This window comes from Morone saxatilis, unplaced genomic scaffold (assembly GCF_004916995.1).
Source record: "Morone saxatilis isolate NCDOM2014 unplaced genomic scaffold, NCSU_SB_2.0 Contig9, whole genome shotgun sequence".
NCBI lineage: Eukaryota > Metazoa > Chordata > Actinopteri > Moronidae > Morone > Morone saxatilis.
Genome location: NW_023340268.1, coordinates 14,968,433 through 14,981,267, shown reverse-complemented (window position 1 = coordinate 14,981,267; position 12,835 = coordinate 14,968,433). Strand labels below are relative to the sequence as shown.

At 41.6% G+C, this 12,835-nt stretch overlaps 2 protein-coding genes across 3 annotated transcripts in view; both read right to left on the bottom strand.

Annotated features, from left to right (window-relative positions):
- rims3 (regulating synaptic membrane exocytosis 3) overlaps positions 1-6,400 on the bottom strand; it is a 36,922-nt gene extending 30,522 nt beyond the window's left edge. The window contains exon 1 of the mRNA XM_035681584.1: positions 6,223-6,400. The gene's annotated coding sequence lies outside the window, so the exon portion shown is untranslated. The remainder of the gene's footprint in view (positions 1-6,222) is intronic.
- A 3,911-nt stretch (positions 6,401-10,311) lies between these two features.
- nup42 (nucleoporin 42) overlaps positions 10,312-12,835 on the bottom strand; it is a 3,862-nt gene continuing 1,338 nt past the window's right edge. Inside the window, exons 3-8 of one of the 2 annotated variants that reach the window (XM_035681567.1) lie at positions 12,650-12,818; positions 12,476-12,564; positions 12,266-12,342; positions 12,033-12,119; positions 11,789-11,891; positions 10,312-11,246 (exon numbers count right to left, since the gene is read on the bottom strand). In XM_035681567.1, coding sequence (XP_035537460.1) covers positions 10,726-11,246; positions 11,789-11,891; positions 12,033-12,119; positions 12,266-12,342; positions 12,476-12,564; positions 12,650-12,818 — 1,046 coding nt within the window. In that variant the 3' untranslated portion in view covers positions 10,312-10,725. Of the gene's footprint in view, positions 11,247-11,788; positions 11,892-12,032; positions 12,120-12,265; positions 12,343-12,475; positions 12,565-12,649 lie in introns of both variants that reach the window. The other variant, XM_035681568.1, reaches the window with a different exon arrangement.

The window sequence follows — 12,835 nt, the reverse complement described above, 5'->3', positions numbered from 1 at the left end:
TTTTACTTATTGCCTCCACTAATTGCTTTTACTGTAGTGCACTTTTTCTAAATGATCGTTTTTTGTGTGTAATGTTGGATGACTCTGTTCTGATGTGTTTTTGCCAAGTGCTTTTGGCTGCTGCAAGCTGAATTTCCCCCAAGGGACAGTAGAGAGCGAACTGAACTGAATCATAGCTACACTGAATTAAAAAAAAAGTATCTATCTGCTATGTACTGTTGGTCATTTGTCAGCAGTCAAATCATTTAAATTGAAATAATCAGCATCCTATGCTCTTGGCAAGATGCCATGTGTGGTTATCTGAATGCCAGCCACCAGTGTTTACCATGAGGAGCCTGTGTGTCACTTAATTTTTATAAAACAAAAACACAATATAGTATAGGCAATTAAAGTAAGGGGCTGAACAGGTCAGGTGTGCTTCCATAATTTCTCTCAGGTAACTGGTATCAAAATCTGAATTATAGAATACAGTAAATGTTACACTAAATGATACTGTATATATTAAGACAGATAATGTTGAAAATTAGCAATAAACACAAAAAAAAACATGATCAAGGAACTGGTTGGGTTCATATGTTTACAAGATACAATATTATATCCTATGTTGTGTACATGCAGTTAGCAATGAGTGCAAAGAGTGAAAAACAGCTAGAATTAAAAAGAAATCCAAGATGAACAAATTACACCGGCAGTGCACAAGGACAGGCTGGAGCTGTAATGCACTTCCTGTTGTGGCTACCATGGAAACTTCCCAGGTTACAATACTGTATGTGGCAGCCTGGTGCCTTCTGCCATTGTGTTTGGCCTGGTGTCACGTTTGGCTGATGTATCTCTATGATCGTAAGGGGTCTCTTAAGGCGAGAAAACAGAAGGCTGGTTTTGCAGCTACACGCACACACACACAAAGAGAGTAAGAGTGCCAGGCTGTGGGACGACTGAGAGCCAAATGGATCACACACAAAATCACACACAGAGAAACCCAGCAGAGTGCAAACACACATATGCTGCACTCAATGTACGTGCCAGAGTGTGGGAGAAGAAAGAGTCGAAATATTGAATGACAAGGAGCTTTGACACTGGTGTCCTGGCTGACGGACTTGAATTAACATCCAAATCTTCTGTAAAACACTCAGCTCTGACACAGATTAGATTTCTTCAGTATCACATTGCCTAAGAGAGTACAGTGTATCAGAACCAAATTGACCAGATACAGTCACAGTGCCATTAAATATTCACAGATTTCCCATTTCACACTTTGCAGAGGATTATTGTGCCTAGTGCACACACAGACGCACACACAAATCTGAATCAAACACTAACAGCCGTGAAATGGACAGAAAAAGGAGTTCATAAGGAGCTTTCGCTTTGCCTCTCCCATTGGCCCAATCAGATTTTTATCCAATAAAATCTTTAATGAGGTGAGTCAGTGAGTCACTCCCTCTACATCACCTTGTGACAGCAGACACAAATTCGATCCGTCACACCATGTTTTCACACAAATTGCCTGAATCATGTTGCATCAGCCATGGCAGGGAAGTAGAGGTTTACATTTTTTCTATCAGAGATAGAATTAAATGGTCAAATTAGCCTGTCTGAGGTTGTCTAAAATGTAATATAACACTGAAATGCTCAATTAAAATGTGCAGCATACACCTGTGACCAGTGATAGCAGTAAATAAACAGATGGATAAGCCATTACATCTTCATCATAAGGCAAATGACAACTACATTTTCAGACCATTTGTCATGAAAACAGAATCTATTATAGTAATTATTAAATGCATACTTTAATTGCATATGACACTACTGCTGGTTGTGTTGACCTGCATCCACTCAGCAAAGATAAAGGAACACAGGGAAAACCATGGCTAACACTTCAGCATGCTAGTTCTGTAAATTGTGTTATATTTTTATGCAAGTTAACTATTGTTTGTTTGTTTTCATAGCCCTACTTTTTCAGAACATATATTCTCAATAAAAAAATAATATTAGCGAGTGTCCTACAACAGAGCGCAGCTTAAATCTAGCATACAAAAATATTTGACATGGGCAGTTTCCACACCATTATGCTTGTATCTGTGAGCTGGTTAACTTAACTAATAATTTGGAATTACATTATTGCCCACCACCTCCTTTCCATTCAGCTATGTACTGTACTGGGATGTTAGTTAATGGAGCAGACAGACAGTAAACACACACCCACACTTTGGAGATTGTTTATAACAATAACAATTACGTGAAAATACTTTTGGCATTAAGCCACATTGATAACCATCAAATCACTACTCTGTGGAGTATCATTTCATTTTCATTCACTGATCCCCTGCTTCCGTCATGTTCCCCGCTAATCCCTCCACAGCTGAGCTAGCAATACAATGTTTTCGTCTCAGCAGTGAATCAAATACCTCGTCCAGGATTTGAGCCAGCAGCCTTTTTGAGAAGTGAGACCTCTCTCATATGATCACTTATCACCCCATAGCAGTCTCACCAGCTCCCAGGGTTTCTCTCGTACACCACCATGGGGAATCTGGTGTGAAAATGAGACACACTATGTTACTGTGTTATCTTCTACTCTCTCCCTCTACAGTGACACATGCTAAACAAACTGCCTGTAATTGTTATATTTATTCTCTTAAAATCTAAAAAGGTTTTTCGGGAGAAGAAAGTCCAATTCCTATCTGTTTTACTCACTGCACTCCAAAAGCTGACCCTCAAACTTTTCTCGCTCTCATCTCTCGCCACCACCTGCAATCTGTCCAGCACTGAGCCATTCTCTTTGTGCCCTCTTCTCCTTTTCATCCCCATCAAAAAGAAGGATGGCAAAGTTACTCCGTCAGCAGCAGGCGGATGGAGAGCTAGCAGAAAATAGAAAAATAAAAAGCCGGAGTGGCTGGACGGGAAGGAAAGTGGGTTAAGAGGGACGTGATAGATGAGACCTGGAGCTTTCCTGACTCATGGCCTGCTTTCTCTGGTGAGTAATGTGGTCAGTGACATCTCTCTCCCTACCCCTCAGCCACCCCCACCATCTCTACATCCCACCTGGGATTCTGGTAGCCAGCCCGGGGCAGAACGGCACACAGGATCTCACCCCACTTACCACGTCTGCATCACCAAGTCCCAGCTTAGACAGCCTGGGTTGTGTGTGGTGCCGAGGTGGGGGCTACAACAGGTCTTGGGGTCAACTAAAGCACGCCTCCCTGTCTTATTTACTGCTAAAGCTCTGGAAGGGATGTGTGCACTGGAACGTAGTCAGATCCTGCGGGAGGACAAGATAAGAGCGGTATATTTATCTCTCTCCTCGCTTATGTTTTTAAGACTTCTATCACAGGCCTTTAATCCATTGCTTCCTTTTATATACAACCTCATTTTTGGGTTGCTTGCATGTTTGAGTGTTTGGCTGGTCTGTAGACTGATGGTGGCCTTTTGGTGCAATAGGATATTAGGTAGTCAGTTTTTTGCCGTCAATATATTGGAAAGTGTGTTTTTTTAAATATTGTGAATCATAATATGCAATTATGTTGTCTAGATTAAGCTTTTTTTTTAAAGCAATTACTATGTAAGATTGCAAATGTAATTTACAGATTAAATTCTTATCATGCAGTCCATTGTGCAGAACATAAACTACACAAATTGACAATTATAATGCAATTACCTTGAAAGGTCTTTTCATATCTCTTGTCATCTGTGGCTTGTCATATCTCTTTTCTTTTGTAGAATTTCAATCCCAATAAATGCAGTTTGATTATGTTGTTGATGAAGGATTATAACCTACATATTTTAATGTTTGTTGGTCTAGTTTTTTCACACTGATAAATGGTCAAATTTAAAGCAAATCACTATGTCTGTCTTTTTTGGTATAAATATGAAATAAGTCAATAAATAATACATTTTCTAACTCAAAAATCTATAACGTACTACAAACACACTAACCATTTTTTTTTTCACATTGTTGGACATTTATTTTTTCTTTCAGCATAGAGGAATAGACAGGTGTTATGTTGGCAAGCCAATAGCTTGTGCATATGATAAAGGTCACCTTTGCAGCAGCCTCAAACACATATCAGGTGTTGAGTGTGATTGATTTTCTCAGGTCTGTTGTTGCAGAGTCCCAGCATAGCTTGGAAAAAGTACAATGACATTCAACTAGTCGCCTGACACTGTGTACACACTGTGTAAATACAAACTTCAAAATATAGGTCAAAACCCACATCCACATCGTTTGAACTCTAAGTGTGCAAAATCATCTCGTACAAGATTATAGTGTCTCATTAGCAAGTTCGGTGTGAAGTGGGAAGTGAGGAGCGACACCGACAGACCATTGTCGACCAATCACAGCCTCTCTATTTGATTTTACATACCAGTTGGCCAGTGAATTGTGCTTTACAGATGGTTGTCTATAAGTGTACACGGACACATAAGGTGCAACACACACAAACATACATAAAGATGTGCCCTGACACGCATACGCTGAAGCCTGCTCATTACTATGATAAGTGTCTGCTCTGCCCCCTTGCTTGTTTTCATTTTATTTTCATTTCAAAGAACACCAGGACCAGCAGCTGCCAGCTACAGATCTGAAGTGTGGTCAGATGTATCAGTGTGCGTGTGTGTGTGTGTGTGTGTGCTGCACTGGACTTTGCCTCTGCCCTTTCCAGCTATCAATGCTGAGGAGTGTGTGTGTGCGTGTGTGCGTGTGAGCAGAGACTCTTTGATGGAGGATGATGCAGTGCATAACAGTCAGGCTGGCCTTTTGAGTAGCCAGTTTATCTGGTACTATCTGATGCAACTCTCTCTACTACTCGAACACAAGCACATGTATATTTCACCCTGTATATTTCAGAAGAACTTGAACTCTCAACTTGTGTTCACACGTCTTAAATCTGCTTGTTGGCCACACCCATCCACATGTGACATAAATAGATAAATACTTTAGAATTTGGGGAAAATGGCTTCTGCATTTAAATGTTTGAGTTTTGTGTAAATGAAGAGACAGAAACATAGCGTTCCACAAGTACCCGGGTTGAGTCTCTTTCTAGCTTTTACTGTCTCAATTCTGTCTCAATGGATTATTCAGAGGATCAAGTGTGAGTCAGGCAAGGATTTCAAGAGTTAAGCACATGGATAATTATTCTCTTTCTCCTTAAATTGGGCCAAGGAGGGCCCGCTACTTAATGAACTCGCTCCATGCTTCGCACTGTGTGTTTAACACTAACAATTACACGTGTCACAAGCATCCAACGGCTTTTATACTGCTCTTAGCAAGATTTAGAGAAAGACATGAGACACTCTAGAGCTCAGTCACGTGTTTCTGCCCCCATCCACAGGTGGGCAACACAGTTTGAGCTGAGATCTGGACATTTGTGTGTGTGTGTGTGGCCATCTGATATAATCTCACACCTCAGCATGCACTTGGCCTGACCTGGGTGCTGGCAGAGGACAGGCATCTCAAAATATGCTTATTCTCTACCCCCACAGTCCCATCCACTCCCTCTCCCTTTACTGTCGCATGCACTTACACATACAGACACGCTCAGAGAGAGGTAACAGTGCGTAGCTGACTTTTCCTGAGGCACCTTCATGCCTTTGACCCCATGCAACCCTTCCACAGAACAGATGCACAGCAGAAATGCAAAGTCGACCTCTGACATGGTTGTCCCTACACAGCAATCAATAGAAGCAATTAGTTTCCCATTTCTTCAGAAATGTTGTTAAAAATCCCAGTTGAACATAAATAGAGTACTCATATAAATTTCAGTTACTTGCAATCTTGCCAACTGAAAAAAATAAAAGATGAAAACGTGTATTTAGGTCACATTACAATCACTCTCCTACAGCTTTAATGTGCATTATCTTGTCTATACAACCTGATCATATCATTCCCTTTAGACAGTTAATGAGATTAAATGAAGTAGGAGAAGGCATGATACTGTAAGCTGCAAGCGCATCTTGGCATTGCTGGGCTTAAAAAGGTGAGAGAATAAAAGAAGAAACCCAAGTCTTCCCAGCTAATCTAGTGCACATTGCCTCTACAATAGGCCTATAAATTATAACAACAAAGACAAATCCACATGACTGCGCCCAGTTTCAGCTCATCAACCGATCACCCCGCTCTGCTATTAATTGCATTACTGACATTGGCGCTATCACTGCCCGAAAATTGAGCGCTGCGAGCCGTGCAATTAAAAATAAATAATAAAACAAAAGGAATCAAGAGGCACTTACCACTTTACAGCAAGGAGCGGCGAAGGCAAGGTGCGGGGTCGGAAGTTGTCAAATGATTGTTTGCTTGTGTCGTATCTGTAAGAATGTCATCGTTTGGGTTTTATTTTTGCAGTGCTGGCGTGCAGACGGCGGTGCGATGGACGGTTTCTCCACTGAGTGCTGCTGGTCACACGGCATCCAAGGCGCGGAGAGAGACGCGCTGCTGTGGAGAGGAGGAGAGAGAAGGAGGGAGGGAGGGAGAGGGAGAGGGAGAGATTAGGACTGGGTTTGCTTTGAGGTGCGCGGCAAACAGCGACCACCTGTGGCCATAAGAGGGAACGCTTGAATAGGCACTGGAGTTGTGTCCTGTATGTGGGTGAGATGGAGGGATTAAGATGCGAGTTACACTGGTTTACGTGCCCTAATAGACCAATTTCACAGCAGCCATTTTGTCATGAAACAGTGGTGGTAAACACAGGTGCTACCGATGATATTGTGTTACGTTCAGTAATTAATTAGTGTCATTGGGACCACCTGTGTTTAACCTACTAGTTAATGTCGAAATGGCTCCTGTGGAAGAGGCCTATTAACCCACTCGTTGGTCAAACACACATTTATGTGTAATTCTGCATCTTGTAGCCTTAATATATGAAAGGCGGCGTAGGCAAGCTGAAACTGGGCTGTAAATGAATCGTTCCACATTTTGAGAGACAGCTTTAAAGCGCTTTATTGTGAGTTTTAGCTCATTGTTTAGCTATGTGGCTCCAAACTTTACTTGTGTTGGTTCTCTGCTCTCACAGTGGCGTTTTTCAGCCGCAGCTGTGTTCAGTGAAAAAGCTATAAAACTCCCACTGTATGCTACATTACCTGCTCAGAACCGGCAGGTAAAGTTAGCAACAACTGTGAAACATTTAGCAGTTAATGTGTGTGATAATGTTGCTCCAAAACTATCCATATCAACTTCAAAGGTGATACAGTTTCCTGTATGTCTATTGTTTACAACTTGTTTCTTCGAGTGGCAAAAAACAAAAGAATATTTACATTAATCATATCTTGTTTGTTTACTCCGTATAAAGAACAAAGTGGAGGGGGGAAAAGCGGCATATGTTGTGTGCTGTGACTAGTCTCTGGAAACTTCATGGTGATAAGACTCCAGAAATCACTGCGCCCAGCCAATAAATAGTCCGGCACATTATTCACATTAGTGCTTGGATGGGGATTTTTTTTTTACCCTTGGAAAAAGCCAGACTACTTTACTTACTTACTGTTTTTCCAGTCTTTGTGCTAAGGTAACAGTCTCCTGGCTGTTTAGGTTCTTATGTAATGGATAAGTAAGGGAGTGATAATCTTCTCATCTAAATATTAACAAGAAAATGCCAAACTCCTTAAAGTTGCTGCTCATACGGGCCCTATTTATTTTAGCTGATCTATTCCCGTCAGCTTTACTGTGCCTATCTCTAAGCAAACTAATGAAATCACCACTGAAACACAAAGGTCTAGGACCCTAGGGTAGTTGCCCACTTAGCACAGGTGATAATCCAGCTTTGCAGAAGTGAAGAATACTTTTGTCATGCAACCAAGAGTGATTAAAGAAATACTATTACAGAGCTTTGTGGATAGGATATGTCATTTTTAGGTGTTTTTCCATTTCTGTATTTTATAAAACATCATCCACCACTGCTCGACATCACCACACTAAAGTAGTGTGGCTTTAAAGGAAAAATAAAAGTAGATATGATGTTCATTGTAATTGTAATTTGTATTCAATAAGGAAGAACATTCAAACTCTTTTGCAGTTTAATACAGAATCAAATGCTTAAAAACTGTGTTCAGTATGTTTTCCTATAAGCTGAGGGAGCAGGCTAGCACAGAAACCCTGATCCCTAACCCTGCTGGTGAAATATGTGCCACTCAGTCACCCATACAGCAAGCCATTCAGATAGGCATAAATCACAGGCCTTGAATCGATGCCCTGTTTCCCATAGGCCAATCGCCGTGGCACAACACAATCAATTCTTGTTCTCTCCTGCAACATTAAGAAGGGTCGACTCGGAATCGGCCACCATCATTACCAACATTAATACCAGCACTGAATCCAAATCAGCTCATTGGCATTCTGTATTGAGAGGGGATTCAAGCAGTGGTAAGAGCATCTGTTGCTGTCATCAGCTGATGTAGGGACCCCAATTGCTGTGTAATAGCAATAAAAACAACGTGCTTTTAGGTAGTGTGTGTCATTTAAAACAAGGAATTTTAATAGCTGCAGGCATAAGTCATAATTCAAAGGATTGATCCAGTCAGAGTTCTGAAACACATACAAAGCTACAGTATACAGTCCAAACAGGGAATTAACATGACAGGCAACCCCTGTTGCCCCTGTGGATACGTGTGTTAAATGTATTAGAGCACCATATACTGTGTATGTCTGCCCCATGTTGCTGGAGTCAGGTCACAGTCAATTGAATCACAGCACACATCGTGGTCATGTGACTGGGTTTGTGTAAGATATGATTTCACAGCAGGGTGGGGATTTTAAAGCATGAGGAGGAGGAGAAGGAGGAGTGTGTGTGGTACATGACAAGTGTGTATGTGTGCATTTGTGTGTTCATAGCACTAAAATGTCATCCCTCAAACTCCAGGCTCCCTCTGGGGAATACTGAACAATCCCCAATAGGGAAGGAGAAGGAAATGACTATCCATAAATGATATTCCTCACTATAACACAACAGGTCAAATTAGTGAAATTTAATAATTTCCNNCCATAACCTTATACAGATCTTAATGTACTCCAGAGTGATTAAATATCTCCAAATAAAACATTCAGCATCTGGCTGTGTGTGTGCAGGCATCTGCAGACTCATCCCTCATCTTTAATATTGCTCTGATCTCAGTCTGTGCAGCTCATGCATACATTACATAAACACAGGCAGGCTGGCAATGTGATGCTGCACCAGTTAGTGATTAAATCTGCTCATTTGCTGTTGGGGGAAACGAGACGTGCAAATGCCCATATTGCTCATTTAAATATGTTTAAGAGTCACCGGATGGCAATTTAAACAAGTTTAACCGAAAGGAGGACACATAGGCCTTTTCAATCGTTCATTAATCTGTTGAATTATTTATGTGTTATCTGCTAGCAGGGGGTGGGTGGCAGGCTACTGCTGACAGAGAAGGAGAGAAAGATACTATTTTGCACCCTGTAGCTGGCAGTCAGTGGTGGGTGTACTCAGAGCCTTTAGGTTAAAGTACTACTACTATGCTGTAAAAATAATAATAATCCTTTTTCCCTCTGAAAAGTAAGTAGTGGACTACAAGTATAAAGTGGCATGAAATGAAAACCTCAGATTTGTACTTGAGTAAATCTGCATTACACCACTGCTGGCAGTTAATGCTGTGTTGCCATTTATAAGCATGTATATATATTAGCTATATGCAACACGCCTTTGACATGGCAATGAGACACTGACTTGAGATCATTTCACCCACACAAATTCACAATAAAGACACACACAGGGAGTTCTAACTTAGTTTCACCTCTTGCCGATATCACAAACTCCCTGTCAGCTGAAAATATGCTCCAGTCAGCAGAGCTGTAGGCCCTATAGCAGCAGAATAGCTTATTGCTGTCTCTTTGTCACTGTATCCCTCTTCTTGTGGTCCCACTGGGTGCTCAACACCTGATGAATACGTATTGAATAACGCACTCACTCATTGTCATCCATGCATTACCACATTTCGCTCTCCTTTAGAGGACGTTGGCCTACAAGCTGGTGTGGATGGATGGTCTTAGACTTCAGTTGTTTCAATATTGTGTCACATTACAATCTGAGAAGCATAAACAGAGGGAGAATAATACCCAGAGATACCAAACTGCAGCTTCTTTTCAAGTTAGTCCTATATTACACAGCTATTAACACTTGCTTAGTATCTGTGCTTTTAAAAGGCTGGCTTGTATTCTGACACCCTCTCCTGGTTCAGTTGTGAAATTACAACTTTTATAAACGCAGGTCAGTTGATTTAAGATCACAGTATGTGAAATTCTCCCATGAAGCATTGAGTGAAATATGACATTATGTCTGAATTGTTGTTTCCAACCAAGTTCAAGGTATGTTTTTTTTTTTTTTATTATTGTTTTGTTGTAAGTTAGTTTACATGATGAGAGTGTTTGATAACATAATCATGCAAAAAAGACACTTTACAGGCTGAATCTCAACAAATGGTAAAATGTGAAACTGGCAAACTGATTTCAGTAGAGCCCAAGCTGAAAGACATTCAATCATCTCAAAAATAGCACTTTATAGGACAAAATGTAAAAATATGTAGTGTATTTGAACAGCTGTACGTACAGCATACGTTACTTATACACAAATCTTAAATGGCCAAAATTGATCTGAAGAATCTGAACGAGTCATATCTTAAAAAAATAGTTCAATGACTTTAGTTTAAATAGAAGCGCTATACAGGAGAAAGTCTTTACTTTGTATAAATTATCTCTTTATTTCAAAAATCTTGCGTCCCACAGCATCATACCATCAGCATGTCGGCTGGGGGAGGCTTCAGAGGGATCTGGCCTAGAATGAACCTCTTAGCCTTGAACTGATTCAGTTCCTCTGGAGTCAGTTTGCTCTCAGGTGAAAACAGACTGTCCGATGCTCCACCGGCAGAGCCGCCTCCTGCTGCAGGTGGAGCAGCGGTTGCTCCAAACCCTGTCTGTCCAAAAATGCTGCTGTTTCCTGGTGCAGCAGGAGCCCCGAACCCCGTCCCGAATCCTCCTCCGGTGCTTGCTGTCGAGGAGAAATCAAACCCTGAGGCAGCGCCAAATCCTGAAGTGGCTGCGGGTGCGTTGGTGTTCGAAGCAGTGAACGAGAAAGAGGAAGAAGAGGCTGCAGAGGAGGAACCAAACCCAGAGGAAGGTTGTGTAGGAGCTGCTGAGGCATTGCCAAAACCTGTGGCGGATGATGGTGCCGCTGACGAACCAAATCCACCACTTGGAGCAAAGCTGAAGGCGCTGGCCTGGGCTGGTGCTGGTGCTGGTGCCCCAAAGCCTACAGAAAGATTTAGAATGAACACAGGAGCAAAGACTAGCCTGGACTGGATCGCCTGGTCAACATATTCAATACAATAAAACGCTACTGTTCTGTTTTGTTCCATAAATCTACACTTACAATTTAAATTCAGATGCATTCATGACTTCACACCAAATCAGCTACTTGACTGAGCTCATGCTACATGGAGTGAAAATCATCTATTCAACTGTACTCATGAGACACTACAAAAGCAACAGTTAGATGATGCCACTCTCAGTTGGCCAGCTTAGCTTAGCACAAACAGCTAGCCTCACTCTGTCAAAAGGAATCAAAATACACCTACCAGCCCATCTAAAGAGGACTAGATAGAACATTCATTTTAATCTGTACAAAAGTTGAAATGTAAAAAACGTATTATTGTTATTTGCCTGACTATTTCTTGGCTGGGAGCAGTTACTTTCTTTGGTCCTTTACAAATAAGTAAATTAAAGCATTGCCCAAAATGTTGAACCTTTGCTTCACCCATCAACTGTGAGAATGAAGAAACACTTAATCTTCACCTTTGCTTTCAAAGCTGGACGTAGACGATCCGAATCCGGTCGCTGTTGCTGAATCGAAGCCACTTGAAGATGACTGAGGTGCTGGGTTGCTTAACTCTGCAAGCTGCAAGAAAAGTAAATACAGTAAATATCACAACATGATGACTTTATTTATAGAAAGTCCTTCTTAAAAATAGACGGGAGTGCTGTTACCGTAACTGTGTGTGTGTGTGTGTGTGTGTGTGTGTGTGTGTGTGTCTCTCACCACAGCTGCACGAGTGGCGGGACCCATAACTTTCAGCTCCTGGACTCTGTTTCTCCACTGGCTGAGCAACTGATTGATACCATTAAGCTGAACACAAGTAACAAGAGTGCCTTAGATCAAAACACACTAAACTAATTTCAAGATCATGTGACAAAAACATTGCGATATCACCGTCAAGACTCTTCTTTACTTTCATGAAGAAGACAAACATTATTGAGTGACAGTACACTTACATAGCCCTGAAGATCTCCCGAAGCACTCGTGGAGTAAAACTCCAGTCTGAGCTCTTCTGGAGAGAGATCGGTGAAACCTGGAGACAACAAGCATCAAACATCTTCACCCCAGTGTCTTGAGTATTGGTTGGTCATTTACAACTAATGCTGGGACTACAACAGAATAATAACAACAGAAATCATGTCAATAAATGTACATTTGATACAGACCAGACAAAGATGTCTTGGCGCTAGAATAACACGAGAAGCCCCACTGTCCCGAACTCTCCCATATGTCCATGTCCATCTGAATGATCTCCCTGTGTGGACCGTGAGACAGACGCTGCATGGATTAATTCCTAATGACTACATTTATATTAATGCCACACAACAAAGCACACTTACAGTTTTTTGTCATCATCTTCATCAACAGCTGCCACCTGCTGTGCTCCTCCTCCTCCTCCTCGTCCTCCTCTGTCAAAGGTGCTGGAGGCAGCCAGCGCTGAGAATCTGTTTTGAGCGGAGAAGCTGAATTCGGAGCTCTTCGCGTTCTCTTTTCTCCCTCCACCTCCTCCTCTGCCCCAGTCAGAT